This window comes from Apis cerana, linkage group LG14, assembly GCF_029169275.1.
Source record: "Apis cerana isolate GH-2021 linkage group LG14, AcerK_1.0, whole genome shotgun sequence".
NCBI lineage: Eukaryota > Metazoa > Arthropoda > Insecta > Hymenoptera > Apidae > Apis > Apis cerana.
In genome coordinates, this window is record NC_083865.1 from 3,473,011 (window position 1) to 3,491,719 (window position 18,709).

The 18,709-nt window shown below is 28.7% G+C and overlaps 2 protein-coding genes across 6 annotated transcripts in view; one reads left to right on the top strand and one right to left on the bottom strand.

The window, feature by feature from the left end:
• The window catches only part of LOC133665613 (dynein axonemal intermediate chain 2-like), a 58,727-nt gene extending 43,184 nt beyond the window's left edge, over positions 1-15,543 (bottom strand). For 2 of the 4 annotated variants that reach the window (XM_062085249.1, XM_062085245.1), the window contains exon 1: positions 15,402-15,543. The gene's annotated coding sequence lies outside the window, so the exon portion shown is untranslated. The remainder of the gene's footprint in view (positions 1-15,401) is intronic. The other 2 variants (XM_062085248.1, XM_062085246.1) reach the window with 1 other exon arrangement.
• The window catches only part of LOC108004424 (furin-like protease 1), a 260,763-nt gene extending 243,221 nt beyond the window's left edge, over positions 1-17,542 (top strand). For both annotated transcript variants that reach the window (XM_028664077.2, XM_017067315.3), the window contains one exon: positions 15,337-17,542. In XM_028664077.2, the coding sequence (XP_028519878.2) occupies positions 15,337-15,767 (431 nt within the window). In that variant the 3' untranslated portion in view covers positions 15,768-17,542. The remainder of the gene's footprint in view (positions 1-15,336) is intronic.
• The last annotated feature ends 1,167 nt before the right edge of the window (positions 17,543-18,709 follow it).

The following is an 18,709-nucleotide window of genomic DNA, read 5'->3' on the forward strand; positions in this document are numbered from 1 at the left end:
TTTTCTCCTGCATGGGGTGATTAAATTTTAATTAAAACACTGCCTTGATTGCAATAAAAATTGCAATAAAAATCTTGTGCGCGCTGGCAATAATAATTCGATGTTTAATTAATTTAAATATATATATATATATATGTGTGTATGGGTTTTAGTGAAGATATCGAGAAATATTGTTGAGAGAATAACGATTAATATAATTTATCGTTGAAAGGAAAATGGTGGAGGGTACGATATTGACTCGAGAAACTGCGAACGAGTATTATGAAACTTTTCCCTTCGAAAATTCGATGTGATTAATGTTTCGTTAAAGAAGAATTAAAACTGAATAAGTATTTGATTGTTTCAGAAGTTTTCTTTTTTTTTTTTTCTTATTGAATTGTATTTTTATGATCTCACTTCTCTAAAAGTGATAGATTATGTTTATTGATTTATCGATTTATTTGCAAATATTCAAAGTGGTTTTTAATGTCATTTAAAAAAAAAATTCGAATTGGAACTTGTTAATTTTCCAATATTATTATTTGATGAATTTTAAAAGGTTAGAATAAAAAAGAAATCGGATTATATAAATGTATGCAAATAATTTAAAAAAAAACTTTTGAGACAATCTAATACGCAATCTAGAAAAGAATTCTGTGCTATGATGAACGAAAAGAAATTTCCATTTTAATTGTATCACAGCGTTATTAAAAATATATTATATATTTGTATATAAATTATTTATAAGAAATTTGATATTTAATGAATTTTAAATTGCATTCGCTTTTGAACAAAATATATTATTTTAAAATTTTATAATCGAACAATTTTTTTTTCAATTTTTAGACAAATCTAAAATCTAATCCTAAAATTATAAAAATTCCTTATAAGATCATAATATAAGCTAAATGCACAGAATTCTCTTCCAGACCTTTTGATTACTTCGTTCGTGAAATCTCTGACGATTTGAAACACTCCTTTAAAAAGTTTAAAAAGGGAGAAAATTTACGAAAATACATATCCAAAAGAAAAAAAGAATTTTCCAAAGAAAGTTCTCTCGTGAAAAAAAGAAAAAATCGATGATCTCGTGACGCATGAAAATTTTCGAGGACGGGGAAATTTAGCGGTCGGTCAGACGATGGGAATAAAGTAAAAAGAGATGGAAAAGAGAGGATGGAGTCCGACAAAAGTTAGAAACGACCTACTTCGCCGTTTAATTGGCTTCGGTAGTGGTCAGCCACAAAGAGCCAAATGGTAAATAGTAATGACTCTTCTTTCATCGGATGGAAAACTTCACGACGTGATAGTTTAATTGCTTTTATTAAGATTCGTGTCATCTCACGATGAATCGAATCGCAATAATGCGAATTCCTTTCTTCCTTATTATATTATCGTGGCGATATACCTCGAGTTTCATTATTACATATCGATCTTAACTTTCTGATAAGTGATATAGCTTAGTTTAACGTTGTTGTTTTAGATTTTAACGGTATAGAGAAAATAAATTATAAATATTTTTATCTCCTTTGTAGCGATTATATGTAATAATTTATCTGTATATTATTTCCATTCTATTCGTATCCAGGATGGTACTCCATTTTGATTATTCTGTGAATAGTAATTTTAGCGAAGAATATTTCGAGATTTTTACACGGTGAGCTAATCGATTTATTATTCGTATTTTGAAATTATCACTAATTCTTTTAATTAAACTAATAAAGAGAGGGTAATGAGCAGTAGTTAACATTTATTTTAATGATATATTCATGAAAAAGAATGGTAAAAAAATAATTCAAACTTGTACTTTTCAAAATTTCTCTCCGTTCTTGATTTAATTTTTAAAACGAAGATCAAATTATTTTTCTTTGATGATCAAGCAGTTAAAATACCAATTTGTAATATATGGATCGATAAAATTTCTTTTAAGAAACTACTTATGATTACTTTCCAGCCAAAGTTGAAAATTTATAAATAATAGAAAAGATATAGAAAATTAGTGACTATTAAATTTTACTCATAATTTCTCTAAGAAATTAATATTAAAATACTTGAAATTTATTTTAAAAAACTCTTAAAATTCGAAACAATATAAACAAATTGAACAGCTCCCCACTAGTAATCTCTTTGAAAAAGATTCTTTGCTAAAATTATCATTTGCAAAGTTACGTATTCTTCCCCCATAATAAACATCCTGTTTATATTCGAAGCTAACACATAATATCGAACATTAGCTGTCTTCCTTTCTAACGTGCGAAAGAAGTAATCGATAATTTCAATTAAAACGCGCACAGATCGCGTGATAGTGAAGTATAAATACAATTCTTTCACACTTAATTATCTGTCTGTGATTGAAACTCGTGTTTTACACGCACATTTCTCGCAGATTCGCTCTTAAAATCCGCCTCGCATGCCTTTAACTTTCTTCAAATTTCCCTTTTTTTCTCGCAATTACTTGGAAAAATATCTTGTCGTAACTTTATGATATAAAGAAATATAAGAGAGAAGAATTGAATTTTATCAACACGATAAAAACATATTTTGAAAAACGACAAACGATATTATTCCATAATTTTCTTTCTATCTCTTTTTTTTTTCTTTTTTTTGTTATACCTTGAAAAAATATTTCTTCCGCCATTCATGTAGAATATATATATCCTATTCTTCTCATCTCAATTGTCTATATCAAAGATGGTTCCTTTATTTGTTCGTTCAAAGTACATACTAGTGATAATATTGTATATTTTTTATTAGCTAATAGAGTAGACAAGTCTAAGCCAGGATTCAATTGAGGGGATTGGTGGAAAGAGACTCGAATCTATTTTGTATTTAACATTCGATTAAGTTTTACAATAATTGAATATTTTATAAAAGTGGAAAAATAAGAAGAAACAGATGAGAATAAGAATGAAAAGTAGAGAGGTGTTATAAACTCGTGGATATTTTTTGAAATTCAACCTCCTAGATGTACCTAGATGTTCTTTAATGATTGTAACTATATTTAGATCAATATTGAATACTTTAAACGGTATTGAAGCAATTTTTCTCCCGCATTATTCCAATTTCAGTCACAAAAATAATCAAAACCTTTTCGAACCTTATTCCCTCTTCATCCTTATTTTCTAGATACTAGAAAACAGCAAATATTTTTCCACTCCATCTAACCACCAATGCACAATAATTCTCTCGTATACAAGATTCGATCGCTTTCGACCACCGAGCTCCTTGATCGCCGATTGTTATCATTTATCGCCTGTTTAGCAGCGTCTATTTGTTATCCGTTGTTCTATATTCTATTGCGAATCATATCATTGTGTAACCGGATGCTGCACAATACCGCCGTGTGATACATCGCCCCGTTAACCGTCCTTCTCGTCTAACGTGGAGAATGGATCGAGCGCGATCGACCGGGCACGCTATTAACCACATATCATTTTCATCGCGAGGGTATTAAATTCAAGCTTTTCATCGGCCCTCGAGAGGCCCGCCTTTCCATTTCCAGCTTTCGAAACGGGCTGGCCGTGAACTTTCGTTCGAAGAAAAAAAAAAAAAGGAAAAAGGAAAAAAGAAAAATAGAACCCTCGTTCATTCTCACGCGAATGGAATTTTTAAATTTACCCCCTTCACGAATTCTAAGTAATGTATAGTTAAGAATTAGCTTCTCGGTTTCAACTCTCGAGAAACATTTCTTGAGAAACATTTATTCAAAATTCTGTCGAATGATGTCAAGGCGAATGCGCATGTATTATTTTGATGGAATCTCGTTTATCCGCATCGAGGGGGAGGGGGGAGGGTTGCTCGAATGTCGTAATTGAGAAATTATTTTGGAAAGTGCAAGGAGGGAAAATTAATAAAAATTCTCAGAAGGATTTCAGGAGGATGAGAGTTGAAAAGGAGAATTTTTCATTTGCGAATCTAAGAAATATTTTTGGAAATTAATTTTTCTTGAGTATAATGATTAAATAGATATATGTAGACGTCCTGAATAATAAGTGAAATATTACTTATTTCAATTATTAAAGGATAATATAATTTTATAAGATACATTATTTTTAATTTAATTCTTTGATATATATATATATTATTTTTCTTAAAAATTTAAAAATATTTCCAAAGAAATGAATAATCTTTTATATACTGATAAATTCATCCCAGAAATTAAAATTAACATTCGAGTAACTTCTCTATTATAAAATTTAGTTACATGAACAGATTAATGATCAAATATAGTTTTAGTTATTACATATATATATATATATTCTTATATAATAATTATATAAAATGATTATTTATTAATTAGAATTAAATTAGATAAAATAAGTAGTAAAATATCTCTATCATATGTACAATTATTCTGAAACTATTGTGTTCTTTTACACATTCGAATAAACGAGATTCTATTTCTCTTGAATTATAAGTTCAGATTTATCGGTGTCTTCAAAATCGCAAATTCCTCGCCAATTAAAATAATTTGACAAACCGAAAGAAGACAATGATAACTGAAGCTAAGATATAATTGTTACTCTTTTTTAGTTTTATGTTTCATAGTTAGACAATTTTTAGGGAATGATTTAACCGAATAAATTAACGATTAACGTGCTTAAACGCGCTCTGTGAATCAATCAAATCACGTACTTACGAAAATTCATCGATTTCGAACAAAGATCAGGAAGAGAAATTATGATGAGATCATAAGATTAATTCTATAGTTTTTCTTTTTTTAAAATAATTTATCATTTACTTTCATCTTCCTAAAAGAATAATAATGATTATTGATTTTTAATTTATAGAAAGACAAAAAATTTAAGATTATTTAATAAAGATTTTTCTTTAAACGTTCACTTCGTTTTGAATCATAATTGATATCCTTTTAAAATTTTCAAAAATATTAATCATCACAAAAATTTTAAAGAACTTATTATATTTCTGAATCTACCAGAAATATATTTCTCCTTTTTAATTTCATCATATTAAAGAAATACCAAAATCAAAAGAATTAACAAAAATTGACTTAAAATCAAAAGATTAATATTAATATACTCGTCATAATTTTCTCCTGTGGTCTTCAAATAGTTACCATACACGCACAAACAGTTCCTCGACATTCTCTCCTTGGACTTTGACGCGTTTTGAAAAATTCGCCATTCGTTTAAAGAAAAAAAAAGGAAAAGGAAAAGAAAAGAAAAAGGGAAAAATTAATACGCGATGAAGCTGTGAAAAATCGCGGAAAAATACGCAACAAAATACGCTTCCATATTATATATAAATAAATCTATATATGTATACATGTATATGTATATTAACAATTGACGCTTTTTGCAAAAAGATCGTTATATATTCGTTGAGCTTTCATTCGCGTGTACTTAGGACAAATTAGGAACGGTGATCTGTTCTTCGTGGATATCGTTTACTGATTGTTTTACGACAGAAGGTTACGCAGTTCCGAACGATGTATATTTAGCTTTTAATTTATTAGTCGTACACGTATTTGCAACGCAGCATAATGCAATAACTCGTTTAAGCGAGCCGATACGTAATCAAATCATAAAAGTGCACCGAGTTAGTTTGAAAAATTGATACAGTAATGCCCTCTTTCGACAAACTTTTACAAATTTAATTTCAGACCATAGAAAAATACAAATAAGGGACAAAGGATCGATGTGCAAGTTATTTCGTTTGTCCAATTTTTCACACTCTCGTTCCAAGGACACATTTCAAAAATTTAATAAGCACGGCAAAAGTTCAAAAGGCCGAATCTACGCATCATGATTTTTTAACGCGTGGTCAATAAAATATTGAATGTGCACTGTGTATTTTCTGTGATTACGATTGAAAAGCACCAATTCGACGTGTCAGAAAATAAAACGTGTGTACTGGGTGGGCATTATTGTACAAAACGTGTTAAACTATTAAAATGAAATCTTTTTCGTGATTTTTAAACTTTGATTGATCGAAAATTTTACCAAGTATTTCTATTTTAATTCAAACCTTCACTTGTAATGTTCTTTTATGCTTTTGTACGTATATGAGCTCGATTCTCTATAATCCAATTGTATATCTTTAATTTATCTTTCATGCATAATATTGTATATTTGATATAGTTGTATCTCCTTGATTAATTTCGTCGAAATTACCGATTATGATGTTTCGTTGGAAAAATTTTCTTTCACGGAGAATTAATACGCATATATAATTTAATGTATAATAATTGTGTACATACGTGCAATAACGGACGAAATACCGATACGAATCAAGCATACACGAGAGATGATCATTGAAACGGCGGAATTTATCGACTATCGTTCCTTCGACATCGACCACGAATTCTACGAGAGAACATCGACGAAAGTTTGTAAACATGATCACGATCGAAACCGAAATGAAGAAATGTTTTCATCGTCGGATTAAATTTTCCAAATTCTAGCCAATATTTCTGTTTATCAGCTACGCGATGTTCCATAAAATTTCCACGAATTTTATGAAACGTTGAACTTTCGGTTTCGAGAGTGTCACAAGTTAAAGACGTTACATTCGAATCTGAAAGAACATTGAGTGAAAGAAATTGAACCCTTTGAAAAAAATGCTTGATATTCGCCCATCGAAAAAAATCTATTTAATTAAAAAATTCTTTCACGCTTGAAAAGAAAAAAGAAACTTGCTTTTTTTAAAAAAAGAAAAATAAGGAAGATAGCGAGTAAAATAAGAATAAACGAGTTAAGCGTAAAATTAAGTGGACTCGTCGAGTTCGAATCCTAAAAAAAAAAAAAATAAGAAAAAAAAAAAACGAAAGTACATCCCGACTATACGTGTATATTGGGTTCTTACAATAAGAGTCAATTATTCTAATCAGCGTGGAGGGGTGTTGGTGGTAGTCGTGTAAGAGGGAAACGAATGGTATAAACGTGGATAATATTATAGGATTTTGAATGTGTTTCGATTCGTTCAGGTGTGAAAAAAAGTATCTTCCAAGATGTACAATACTTCGGACGACACGGATGGACAGACGAATTTCCGATATTTCGACGCTGAATACTTTGATTTTCAATTCGATTTTCTAAAACGAAGATTTATTTACCGTAATTGTATGGAAATTTTCTATTAACCCATTAGGGATCAATTTTATTGCAATATTTTTTTTTAATTATATTTCTGCATCGTATACTTGATACTTTATCTTCTATCGACTAGATTTGAGAGAATTAAATCGTTTTGAATCGCGCAATCAAAAAATAGACAATAATAATCAAAAGTATAAAAAGAAAGAAAAATTAAGAAAAGAAGAAAATTAAAAGATATACGCTATGAAATAGTAATTCTATACAAAAATAAATTTTCAAAAAATCATACTGAAAAAACAATATGTAAGTAATCTTATTTTTATATTTGTATATAATAATTTTTCAATTTTCGCGTCAATTGTTTCATCACCTATGAATGAAATCCATAATGGATTAATAAAATTTCTATATTCCTCGCAAAACGATCGTCTTCGACAGATAGAAAGAAGAAAGTCGCCGAAAAGAATCAGATGATTAATGAGAGCGTAGTTAGGAATGTAAAAAATGGATTAACATCGTGATCATCGTCGAGTACTTAATAGCTTGATAGTATATCGATCTTTAGTATTTTGCAATGTGATTAGGTATAAATTTAATGCTAAATCGTCGTGTGCGGTTTTCGTATGACAATAATATAAAATATATTTTTCACGTGTTACGAGCAAGGTTAATATCAACACGAAAGAAGGTGCACGCACTGTATATTTAAATACGTGATCGTAGTAAGATGATAAACGCGTATCATAATTTCCATTCGTATTTGAAATAAGGCCGTGGAACATCTTTATCATCATTACCAAGATTAAATTTTCTTCTTCGTTTGAATATCATTTCCAGTGATAATAATGATAATTTCTCGGTTAACAGTCGAGAAATGAAATTCTTTCGTGGCCCATTTCGCTTCGTGAAACGACAAATTAAATCGTTCTACTTATTGCATCATATCACGATCAAAAAATTCAACGAAACACGTCAAAGCGTGTTTCCTTACATTCTTCTCGTAATACTACACTTAATATCATGATTTTGTACTTAAGTCTTGAAATAAGATAGTCTTTCTTTCGTCTTGAATTGAATTACAAATCAAATGAGAAATATTTAAATTGTTGATCGACAATCTATGAAATATATCTAAAATATTTTATTTTTGACTTCGATACAATAGTAAAGGAGAAGACTATTACAATCCTTTTTTGTAATAGAATCATTTTAAATTCGAAATAATCATAGACAAATTTTGTTCGAATAAAGAAAATGCATTGATAAAAATTTTCAACTATTAGTATAATATTCTTCATACGTATTTTTTTCTTAAAATGCAATAAAATTAAATAAAAAAGATGAGTAAACATTCTCGATTCGACAATTGTATAATCTAAATAAAACATGCTATTGAAATTTCATTATCGAGTCAAAAATGATTCAACTCATAATCATCCAAGATCATTTAAATATAAAAAGGACTCTTTGAAAACGAAAATTTTCCGCGTAATCGGAAATTCAGAACTGTCCATTGGTGGTCTCGGTCCACCATATTGTTAATGTATCTATTGTAAATGTTTGTATGTAATGTAAAATGTATCTTTGCTTGAAAAGGCGACATATCCTAAGTTATAGAGTTTTGAGACAAGAGAACGAGATGTAAGGTGCGATTAGCATGTCATTGTCCACAACTTCGCGCCATTTTCTTCCTCCTCGTCCGTCCATCTTGTTCAAAGATCGAAACGCGGGAAATACGAAATATCGCGCCAATCTTTGCTGCGATGAAAACGAGAAGAGAAAAAGAATCGACGAGAGGCAAGAGAATAGGCGATGAAAACGGTGTTCAGGGCTTGCCACGTACATTTATGTACACATATACATAATATATTGTATAAGTAATTGCAACTATTATGAACCATTATATGCGACATTGAAATTTGTATATCATGGATGAATTAAAAGAGGAGAATATCCTGAATAAGATATTATCAGGCGTTGTTCATCTCGAGTGCATTTCTTCTTTTTTTTTTCTTTTTTTCTTATATAAAAAAGAAGAAGGATAAGAAACAAATTAAGATTTATCAATAATTCGATTAGCCTCGAGACGCATTCGCTAACCCTACCTTTTTATATTTATCAGGGAAACAGGTATGTGAAAAAATATAGCATGCTTCCGTCGATTTTTCGTGGCGGACGACGTAGTTATAGCTATTGTCGATTTGCATGTTTAGTTTTATGTGGTTATGTGACCGTAATTTTAATCGTCGCATGATAATTGGCTCGGTTAAGAAGTATATTGCGTAGATGTGCAATGAATTGTTCACGAGAAATGTTCATCGCTAGAATGGATTGTAATAATGGATTGATCTAAACATTTATATTAAATTTTCCTTCTCTCCCTTTAATTGATTCGAAATATTATTTTTATTTAATTTATCCGTTTTATTGCTGGACATTTCATTCTTAATGCTGAAAAAATGAAATGTAGAAACGTACGAAATATTCGATAAAATTGTTCAAATTAATTGTACAATTTTATTTTATTTACGAATAATTTTATTTTCACTTAATAACAATTGGATAGAAAAATGTTTTTCGTCAAATTTTTTATTAATTTTGGATTAAAAATAACTCTAAGAAGATTTTATAAAAAATCCAATATTCGAGATAGACAGGAAAAATATTCGATCTTAAAAAAAAGCAAACACAGTTTTGATAATCTGATGAATTTTAAAAATACCACAGAAAACACAGTTTATTTCAAGATCTATTATTTGCAAAGTATTTTGTATTTCACGAAACAACCAGAAATTCTAAAGTTTTTTTAAAATTCCCAATGAATTATTCGTACGTTTTTCACATTCTAAAAATAAAATATTTCTTACAATTGTAGTTCCAAAAGAAGATCCAAATATGTGTACCATTGGATACCAATTTATTATTAATATTATTAGCCATTAATAGCATTAATCAAGTTTCAAGATAATTATTAATAAACACGTTATCCAAAGGTCCGCATGATTATTGCGTTATTAGATATAGATTCAGACATTCGCTCTATAAACTCTCTAAACCGCATCGAAAACTGAATGCTAATGAGGGGATCTGGGAAGATTTGAGAGTAGCCATGGAGATGGTGAAAGGCCACACCACACAAGGGATGGAACAGTTAAAAGTTAACACGGAAATAGATTTTAATTTAACTTTCGCGTATACAGAAAGTTTTCCTCTTGCACTCCATGAATAATTCAGTGAAATTTAACGTGAACTTCAAGAAGGATCCTGTAATACCGTCATTTGAATAATTAAAATACTTAACGGTTCGGCTAGTTAAACAATAGCGTCTAATAGCTTTGTTTAACAAAATTTTACGCATATTATTATTATGTACACCCATGAATATCAATTGATGATTCAAAGTTTTGCACTTTTTCTACTCTACTTTACAGGGTGAAATTTGTTAAAAAAGTTCGTATATTCTTGCATAGATAATCAGGTCAGATTGTATCTAGAATATTTCTTTCCAGATATTACATATATTACATCGCAAAGTTTGTTCATGTACTCTGCGCTTTGTTAAATTTATTACATCACTGAATCTTCAACGCTTCTGCAAGAAGTTTATTTTATACAGATTTATGATGTGTTTGGTTTTGCATGTTATTTTTCTTGCACGAAGTGGATATTCCGTTACTTTAGCGAGATGTTTCCCAATTTTTTGAAAAGGGGGGATGGATTTTTTAATTACAAATTTTTACAGCATACCATAATTTTTCGGATGAAAATTTTTATTTTATACCTGAAATGATTGTACGTATGTTTAATGATATATTTCTTTTAATATTTTTTCTTTTAAATAAGTAATATTAAGAAGAGAAAAAATATTTAAAAATATATCTAAATAAAATATTTAATAATAACATTTTCATCTAATAATAATCTATACTGATTGATTTATTTGTAAATCATATTAATAGTAAATAATTTTAATAAATTATGCATAAGCTAAGAAACATTGCTTTATCAGATTTTGTTACACAATATCTTATTCTGCATGCAATATATTAAAATATAAGATTTAGATTTTATATTTAGATTTATTTTTATTTTATTTATGCATGTTATCTACTAATACTAATTTTTATTAAATATGTTTATAAATAAACTGTGGATATTTATGCATTTATGCATAATTTGAATATACAAAAATCTATGGAATGCACACAATATATTGCATTGTATTTAAACTCTATTTTTGATCATAAAGATTTGATGAAGATATGATAAAAATCTGCAGTCTGTTTATAAGTAACTGACACGAAGGAAAATTGTTGAAATGATGCAATTTTAATTCGACCTTGTAATTAATTTTCTCTTTTCACGTTCCTTCTAACAACGAGATCACGAATAACTAACTATTGCTTCAACTATGATAAACTACATGTCGATCGAAATTAATACGTGCATTCTGTATGCCAATACGATATTTTCCGAATAATTCTTATTTCTTAGAACTCAAGATATTTTTACATTGAAATTTTATCTAGCATCGCTTTTTCGATTTTCAACAATTGCCTGTTCCCTTTCTTGTTTTTCTTTTTTGCAGCTCTATATTTTTTCTTTTTTCATATTTTACACGTTTGTTTTCCCTAACTTTTCTTTGATCGAGTGAAAAATTTCACGAGAATCCCGTCTGCCAATAAAAATTCTTTCATTCTAAATTATAAATATCGTTGGATTAAATTTGATTTGGATTAAAATAATTTACAAGAGATTTAAATATTCCAAAAATATTGATCGTCGTGATAAATTATTCAAAGTTTCTTCGTACATTTAATTATATATATATATATATATATATATATATATATATATATATATATATATATATGAAATAAGAAACCTAAACACTTACGATCCAATAGTATCAATCGAATATTGAAAAATAGAGAGAAGTTGAGTCCAAACTGTACGATCGCATGTAGTTTACGAAAATAAAATTTCAAATAGTAATTTGGAATCGCGATTGATCGAATTTCCCTCGACAAAAAAAAAGAGAAAGGAAAAGGAGAGCTGAGGCAGCTCGAGAAAAAAGAGAAAAAAGTCATCGTGATCACATATCCAGGAAACAAAAATTCAATTCACTTCGACGTAGATTGAAAAAAAGTGAGGAAAAAAAAAAAAAAGAAAAGAAAGAACTACTTGTCCTAAAGTGTCACGTGTCGCTTTATCCCTCTACTCCATAGCAGGTTCTGAAAACGTATTTAGGTACTTGGGGCTCTCCGTGGGCGAGTTGCGGTGCGGATTTTCTCAGACCAGCCAACCACCACCATCACCAACCACCATCACCAACCACATCCACATCCACAACCACACACGTACAACCAATCAAAAAAATAAAAAATAAAAAATAAAAAACACCTATCCCTGATCGCTTCACCAGCACGGTGAGTCTTACTTCTCTATCATTTCTATAATTTCTCCTGTTTATATCCTTTGTCTATGTATATGTGTTTGTCTATATGCGCTTTGATGGATCGAGTATATTGTGTCATGATATGTTAACACGAATAGAGTGTTTGAGTAACAAAATCTTTTAACTGCGTATCAATAATAATGTCGATCATTTTATGATATGCAGATTTTATTTTATGAACATTGAAGATGGAAAATCTGTTGATTTTATTTCCATCTTTATGTTTTATATATATATATATATATATATATATATATGAGCGAGTAACTCAAAGGAAAAATGATAAAATTTTTAATTTGGGAAGATAAAGTCACCATAATTTCTATGGGTTTATCTATATTACTCATAAATTTCATCTTTATTAGATTTATAAAATTTGTGAAAAGGATAATACCAAATATGATATGTAATTTACAAGATTTTTAACTTGAAAATGATTAATTTAAAAAAAGAATTAAATTTATGAATTGGAAAGAAGTTAAAAAAATTTGTACCTTTTTTAACACTCTATTTGTGGCCATACTTTGTATCATAATACACAGAAAAGATACTTTTATTGTTTTCTTGAGCTCTCTAATTTTGCAAAAAATATCTTGGATTCAATTTACTTCGATTCATCAAACTTTCTGTTTTTTTATTAAAAGTTTCAATTAATAATTTTGCTTTTTCATTGTTATCTTGCTATTTGTACATTGCTTGAACTGAATTTTTTCTTTTTTAGCAATTTATATTTTCTCTGTTGCTTTATTGCTTGTTGAATTATCAATCAATTGAATCAATGAGATCAATTTCTGCTTAGCTTTGAGAAAGACTTTGAAGATTTTTCATTATTGAAAATTTGCATTTTTTATGGAAATATATCTAGATACATCTTTGAAACCGGTGTATATATTTTACGTTTAAATATTTTCAATGATTTTTCTTTCTAAAAATATAACAATTTCCAATCTTTCTTTCGATTCGATCTTTGAAAAATAAAGTTTTTGAATTTTTGAATTTAAATATCCAAAAAAAAAAAAAAGAAAAGAAATAATATTTATGTACGTATCAATTGTTGTTTAAATTGTACATTCAATGCTAATTAATCGCGTAATAAATATATGCTTCAGCATGCACCTTGTCCCTTAAATTATTTTATAAATATTCATTAGACAACATTTAGTAAAATTAATTATTTATAACTTCTTTGCTTCGTTTTTTACAAGATAACCCAAATAGAGATAACATGTAATTTCGAAATAAATTTGCATTAGGGCTGGGCGAATATAAAATCGGGATATTCTTCGAATATCTATTCCATAATTTTCAAAGTATAATAATGACAATTCACCGAGGCCTAATACGCAATAAATGTACATTAAATTACCATTATAGTATAGAATCGCTTATTGCAGATATATTTTTGTTATAAAGGAAAATTTATATTATCCGTAAATATATTTCTTGTTTATGTGAGCTATGTAACGTACAATGTCTCGAAACAACACGAAACAATAAACATGACGAGAACAAATGTGAAAAATGTCCACGAGCAACGTATGGATGACAGTATTGATGAAAGAAATTCATGTTTAATTGAACGTCAAAAGCGTGATATCGTACAAATTATGCTATAAGATATGCATCTGGTTTCCACTATTAAATGTAACAGCAACTCCTGTTCCACACGGATTATTCCTCATAGATTTACCAACAAAATTATTATCAAAATTGGCTTCATCAAGACGGTTTCAAACGTATCTCTCATCCGAGAACTCGCTCTCTCTTGATAAGTATTACTTGAAAATTCAAATTGCTTCGCGAGATTATCTGAAAACTTACTAAACCTACCGACCAAGAAACCTACTTTCATTCGTGATTTAACAAATTAAACGATTTATATTACACGGTAAAATTTTATTTTAAACTTTTGTTAAGGGAAAAATAATTCACATAACTGAATTTCAAATGATTCCTCCCATTACGAATATTTATTAATGGCGAGTTTAGATACGGATATCAAATTGGCAAAAGTTTATTCAATCGAGGAAACGTTCGATCAATTCATTCAATTGATTAAAGTTCAATTTTCTTTTAATTTTAATTTACAAAATTCGATTCGAAAATGTAGAAAAATAAGGAGAATGTAAAACATATTTGAAGGATCGATTCTAGAAATAAAAAAAGATAATGTGTATACATTTCGGATGAAGTTTAATTTTCAAATCATCAAGTAATTTAATTTCGTTAAAAATGCTCGTACAAGCAACCTTTTTCGATATTGAGTAGTTACTTGCATAGAGGCGTTTTTGATTAAGTTAAAAATTTAAATTATTTTCAACTCAAAAAATACTGCAGATTGTAATTTAAAATTTCACACGTCTCTTATTTTTTAAATGAAATAATTCTACAACTTTTCTAATATATATATTTGTTTTAAAAAAGATGCTACAAAGAAATATAAAATAAAACTTCATAATTCTTGAATAGTTTCATATAACTACATAAATAAATTTTAACTCAAGAATAAGCTTCATCTAAAATTTTTCCATTATCTCAATGCCTAGGATTTCAATTCATGAACACTCCATATTTCCAATAACACGCAAAATATATTCAAATCGATCCGATTGAAATATCGATATGAATTAAAAAAAAAATAGCTATATTTTCGAAAAAATAAACGAATCAATCATTGTCATCCATATGTCTTCGAGGCTAATCCACCACATCCACAGAACACGCACAAAAGAGAAGGAACAGAACGCACGTACACACCAAGATTGCGATTCACACACAAACAGAAAATGAAAAGGAATGGAAAATGGAAGGGAAGGGAACCAAATTACGTGTGTAATTTTTCAGAGTGTAAGCTGAACTGGTACTACCACGACGGAATCTGCGTGTACAAGTGTCCTAGAGGAACTTACGGCGTTTCTGACGAGTCAAAGGCAGTGTGCTCCAGCTGCCATTACTCCTGCCTAACTTGTTCAGGACCTTCGAATACCGAGTGCACCAGTTGCCACGAGGACGCCGAGTTTTCATCGAGCCTCGACGAGTCTGTGTGCATCCCACGCGACCTCTCGTGGACCATGCACTCCACCCTCTGGTTCTACTGGATGACCATTTTGTTCTCGACCAGCGTCCTTTTGTTCATCGTGATAATCGTGTACGTGGGTGTCAAGTGGTATCTAAAAAACAGAAATTCGTACAGATACAGCAAGGTATCTTCCTCGAGCAATGGGGAGGCGCACAAGGACAGTTTGCAAAATGGTTACGTTTCTGATAGTGAATAAAGAAACAGAGAGAGAAGGGAATAAAAATGATCCAGAATATTTTGATGACATGCCTGTGTGATGTTTTCTTTATGGTGTAATTGAATAGTTCAGTTATGATGCGAAGTTGATAAGAGTTTGTTGTAATATTTTGAAACGATGATTCGAGGGGAAAGGAGGATTCCGTCCTTCCAGTTTGGCACATTCCGATTCATGTGTGTTAAATAAGGAGTTGTCGATGATCTCCCAGTGAATATCGTAGATGCACTTATGTTGACTTTACGAGGTTATGCGCAAAGTATTTAATGAAAATTAAGGGATTTTAAGAGCTTTTAGTACTCGTGGAGGATAAAGAAATATTTAAGTTTTGAAATCAATTCGATTCGATTTTTTTTTTATTACTTCCAACGAGTACTATAAATTGTTAAATTTTGATACTCTTATTTTTTTGACATCCTGTATTTTTATCTTACCACGAATGAAGTGAAGTAGAATAGATTTGTTATTATTAGAAATAATCACACACGATTTATAATTTAAATGTTATCGATGTTTGATCAAATTAAATCATTCCACGCGTGTATGTAAAGATTCACATCGCAGATTTTTTTGGAATTTTCTTTGGAAATTTAAGGTTCACGATTTAAGCTCACTGTTACTTTTAAATTGTGAAAATTTGCCAAAATTTATAAGAATTTTAAATACGTAATAGATAATTTTTAATACGTAAATAGAGTATAAGTTGAATTTAAAAATTGTAAAAATTTGTGTAATAGACTTTCTTAATTTAAATTAAATTTAAGCCCGACTAATTTAAATTGGCGGAAATTTTAATTGAGACACGAATTGAGTTCACCGAGTTTCGATTTTCAGTTGAATTAGCAATTAAGTATATTTAATAATTAAGTATGCGTAGCCATTATTCGATCATCGTTAAGGGGATAAACTAAATTACAGCGTCTAGTGTATCTTGTGCTCGTCGATAATCAAAATTAAAATTGCATTATATTCTGCAACTAACTGTAACACAATTTGCTGTCCGAGTTCCTAGACCGCACTAGAGCACATTGTAATTAATTAATACACCGGTCAAATTGCTATGTGATACTATTTATATAAATTGCATTAAACATACGAGACGCAATAAAGTATAATAGCATTTCCTAACGACCAAAGACTGTTGCACAACTGCTCAGTTAAGAGTGAATCCTAGATATATAAAATCAAAATATTGAATATTAAAATTAATTAATTAGATCTCTCAGATTAACCTTTTCTTCTAATACAGATATTATAAGGGGGGAAAAAGGATGCATAATTCGATGATATGGAATGGAAGAATCCATATTTTCAAAATTATATCCTTTTTTTTATCATCTTTTATATCTGAGCGTATATATGCACAAGATATTAATTTCTTTAGAATAAAGTTAAAACACATCTGAATATTTAATATAGTTTTTACAATAAATACCACGATGTTAAAGAAGAATGTGTATTGATTAAGAAATAATTGACTTTTGAATTGAGAAATCTAATTAATAATAATAACTAAATCTAACATTTGTTTTATATATATATGTAAAATGTTCGAAATGAAATTATAATGTTAATTATCATTGTTATAAACTGAAAAAAGTGAGACATTAAATAGAAATTTCACTAATGAAATGTAATTGCTATTTTAATTGAACTATTGAATTATTGAAAATTATTATTTTATATGATATTAGAATAAAAACTATTGTAATAATAACCCAACTTTATTAAATCATTATCATCGACAACTAACAAAATTCACGGCAATTTATTATTATTTCCAGAATCAATGATCGTTTAAATTTTTTTATTTTTCAGTTTCGTCATGGATCAACTATAGTATACAACAAATTATAAGTAAAACAATCACGTACACATGGTAATATGGAATGAAATATATATAAGTGATATATATAATTTTTTTCAGTTAATAAAATGTTTGATAAATTTAATATTAAGTAAAATATAAACACAATACTACGGAATATGTAAAGTTAAATAAATTGTTTTCAAATAAAAAATCTTTTTCTCAATAAAAAATTGTAATTAACCTAACAATTTTAAAATGCAATAAAAGAAAGATAAAAATTCGATGAAAAAGAATAACAACTGTTTTGTTTTTTAACGTAAAACTACTTTCCTTTCATAAATACAACGTTAATAAATAAAAGGATTGTCACAATGATGGAAAACGTACCTATATTGGCAAAGTTCAATAGCAAAATGATCAATGATCAATGATACACGAGGGAAACAGGTCGTTATAACATCGTATCCGCATTTCACACTGGAATGACAGATGAATAAGCGCTGTACAGTCAAATTAATTTGCGATAATTACCAAACTGTTGCGAACGACCATCTCAGTATGTACAAACTCTTGCCTGCATATTGTAAACCGCAATATTGCCAACGATACATTCGCGCATCAATTATTTACAGAAGATTTCTCTCGAATATTTGAATATTTTCATAAAATTTTTTTAAAAAATTAAAAGATTAATGAAATTAAATTTGCAATTTATCATCCTTTTTACAAATTTTCTATGTTAACAAAGGTAAATGAACTGTTTTTAATTTTTCTGTTCAATTATCGATTATTAACATTATTAATTTTAGCATTCTAACATTTTATAATTTTAATCGATCGAATCGAGATCGAAAATATAATTAATTCGATAATATTATGTTAATCAGTTACGAGATTAATTATAATTAAAGCAACGATTAATGTCTGATTATGTATCGACCTCTTTCACTGCAACTTGATTCGGTTCTTTTCTTATCTCACAATTTCTTCACAGAATATTACGTATTTATAATTAATAAATTAATATCTAATTTAATTTCAATGTTTGATTTAAATTCAACATTTCTCCCTATCGATAAACCAATCTAAAAGAATTATCTTATCAATAAAGTAA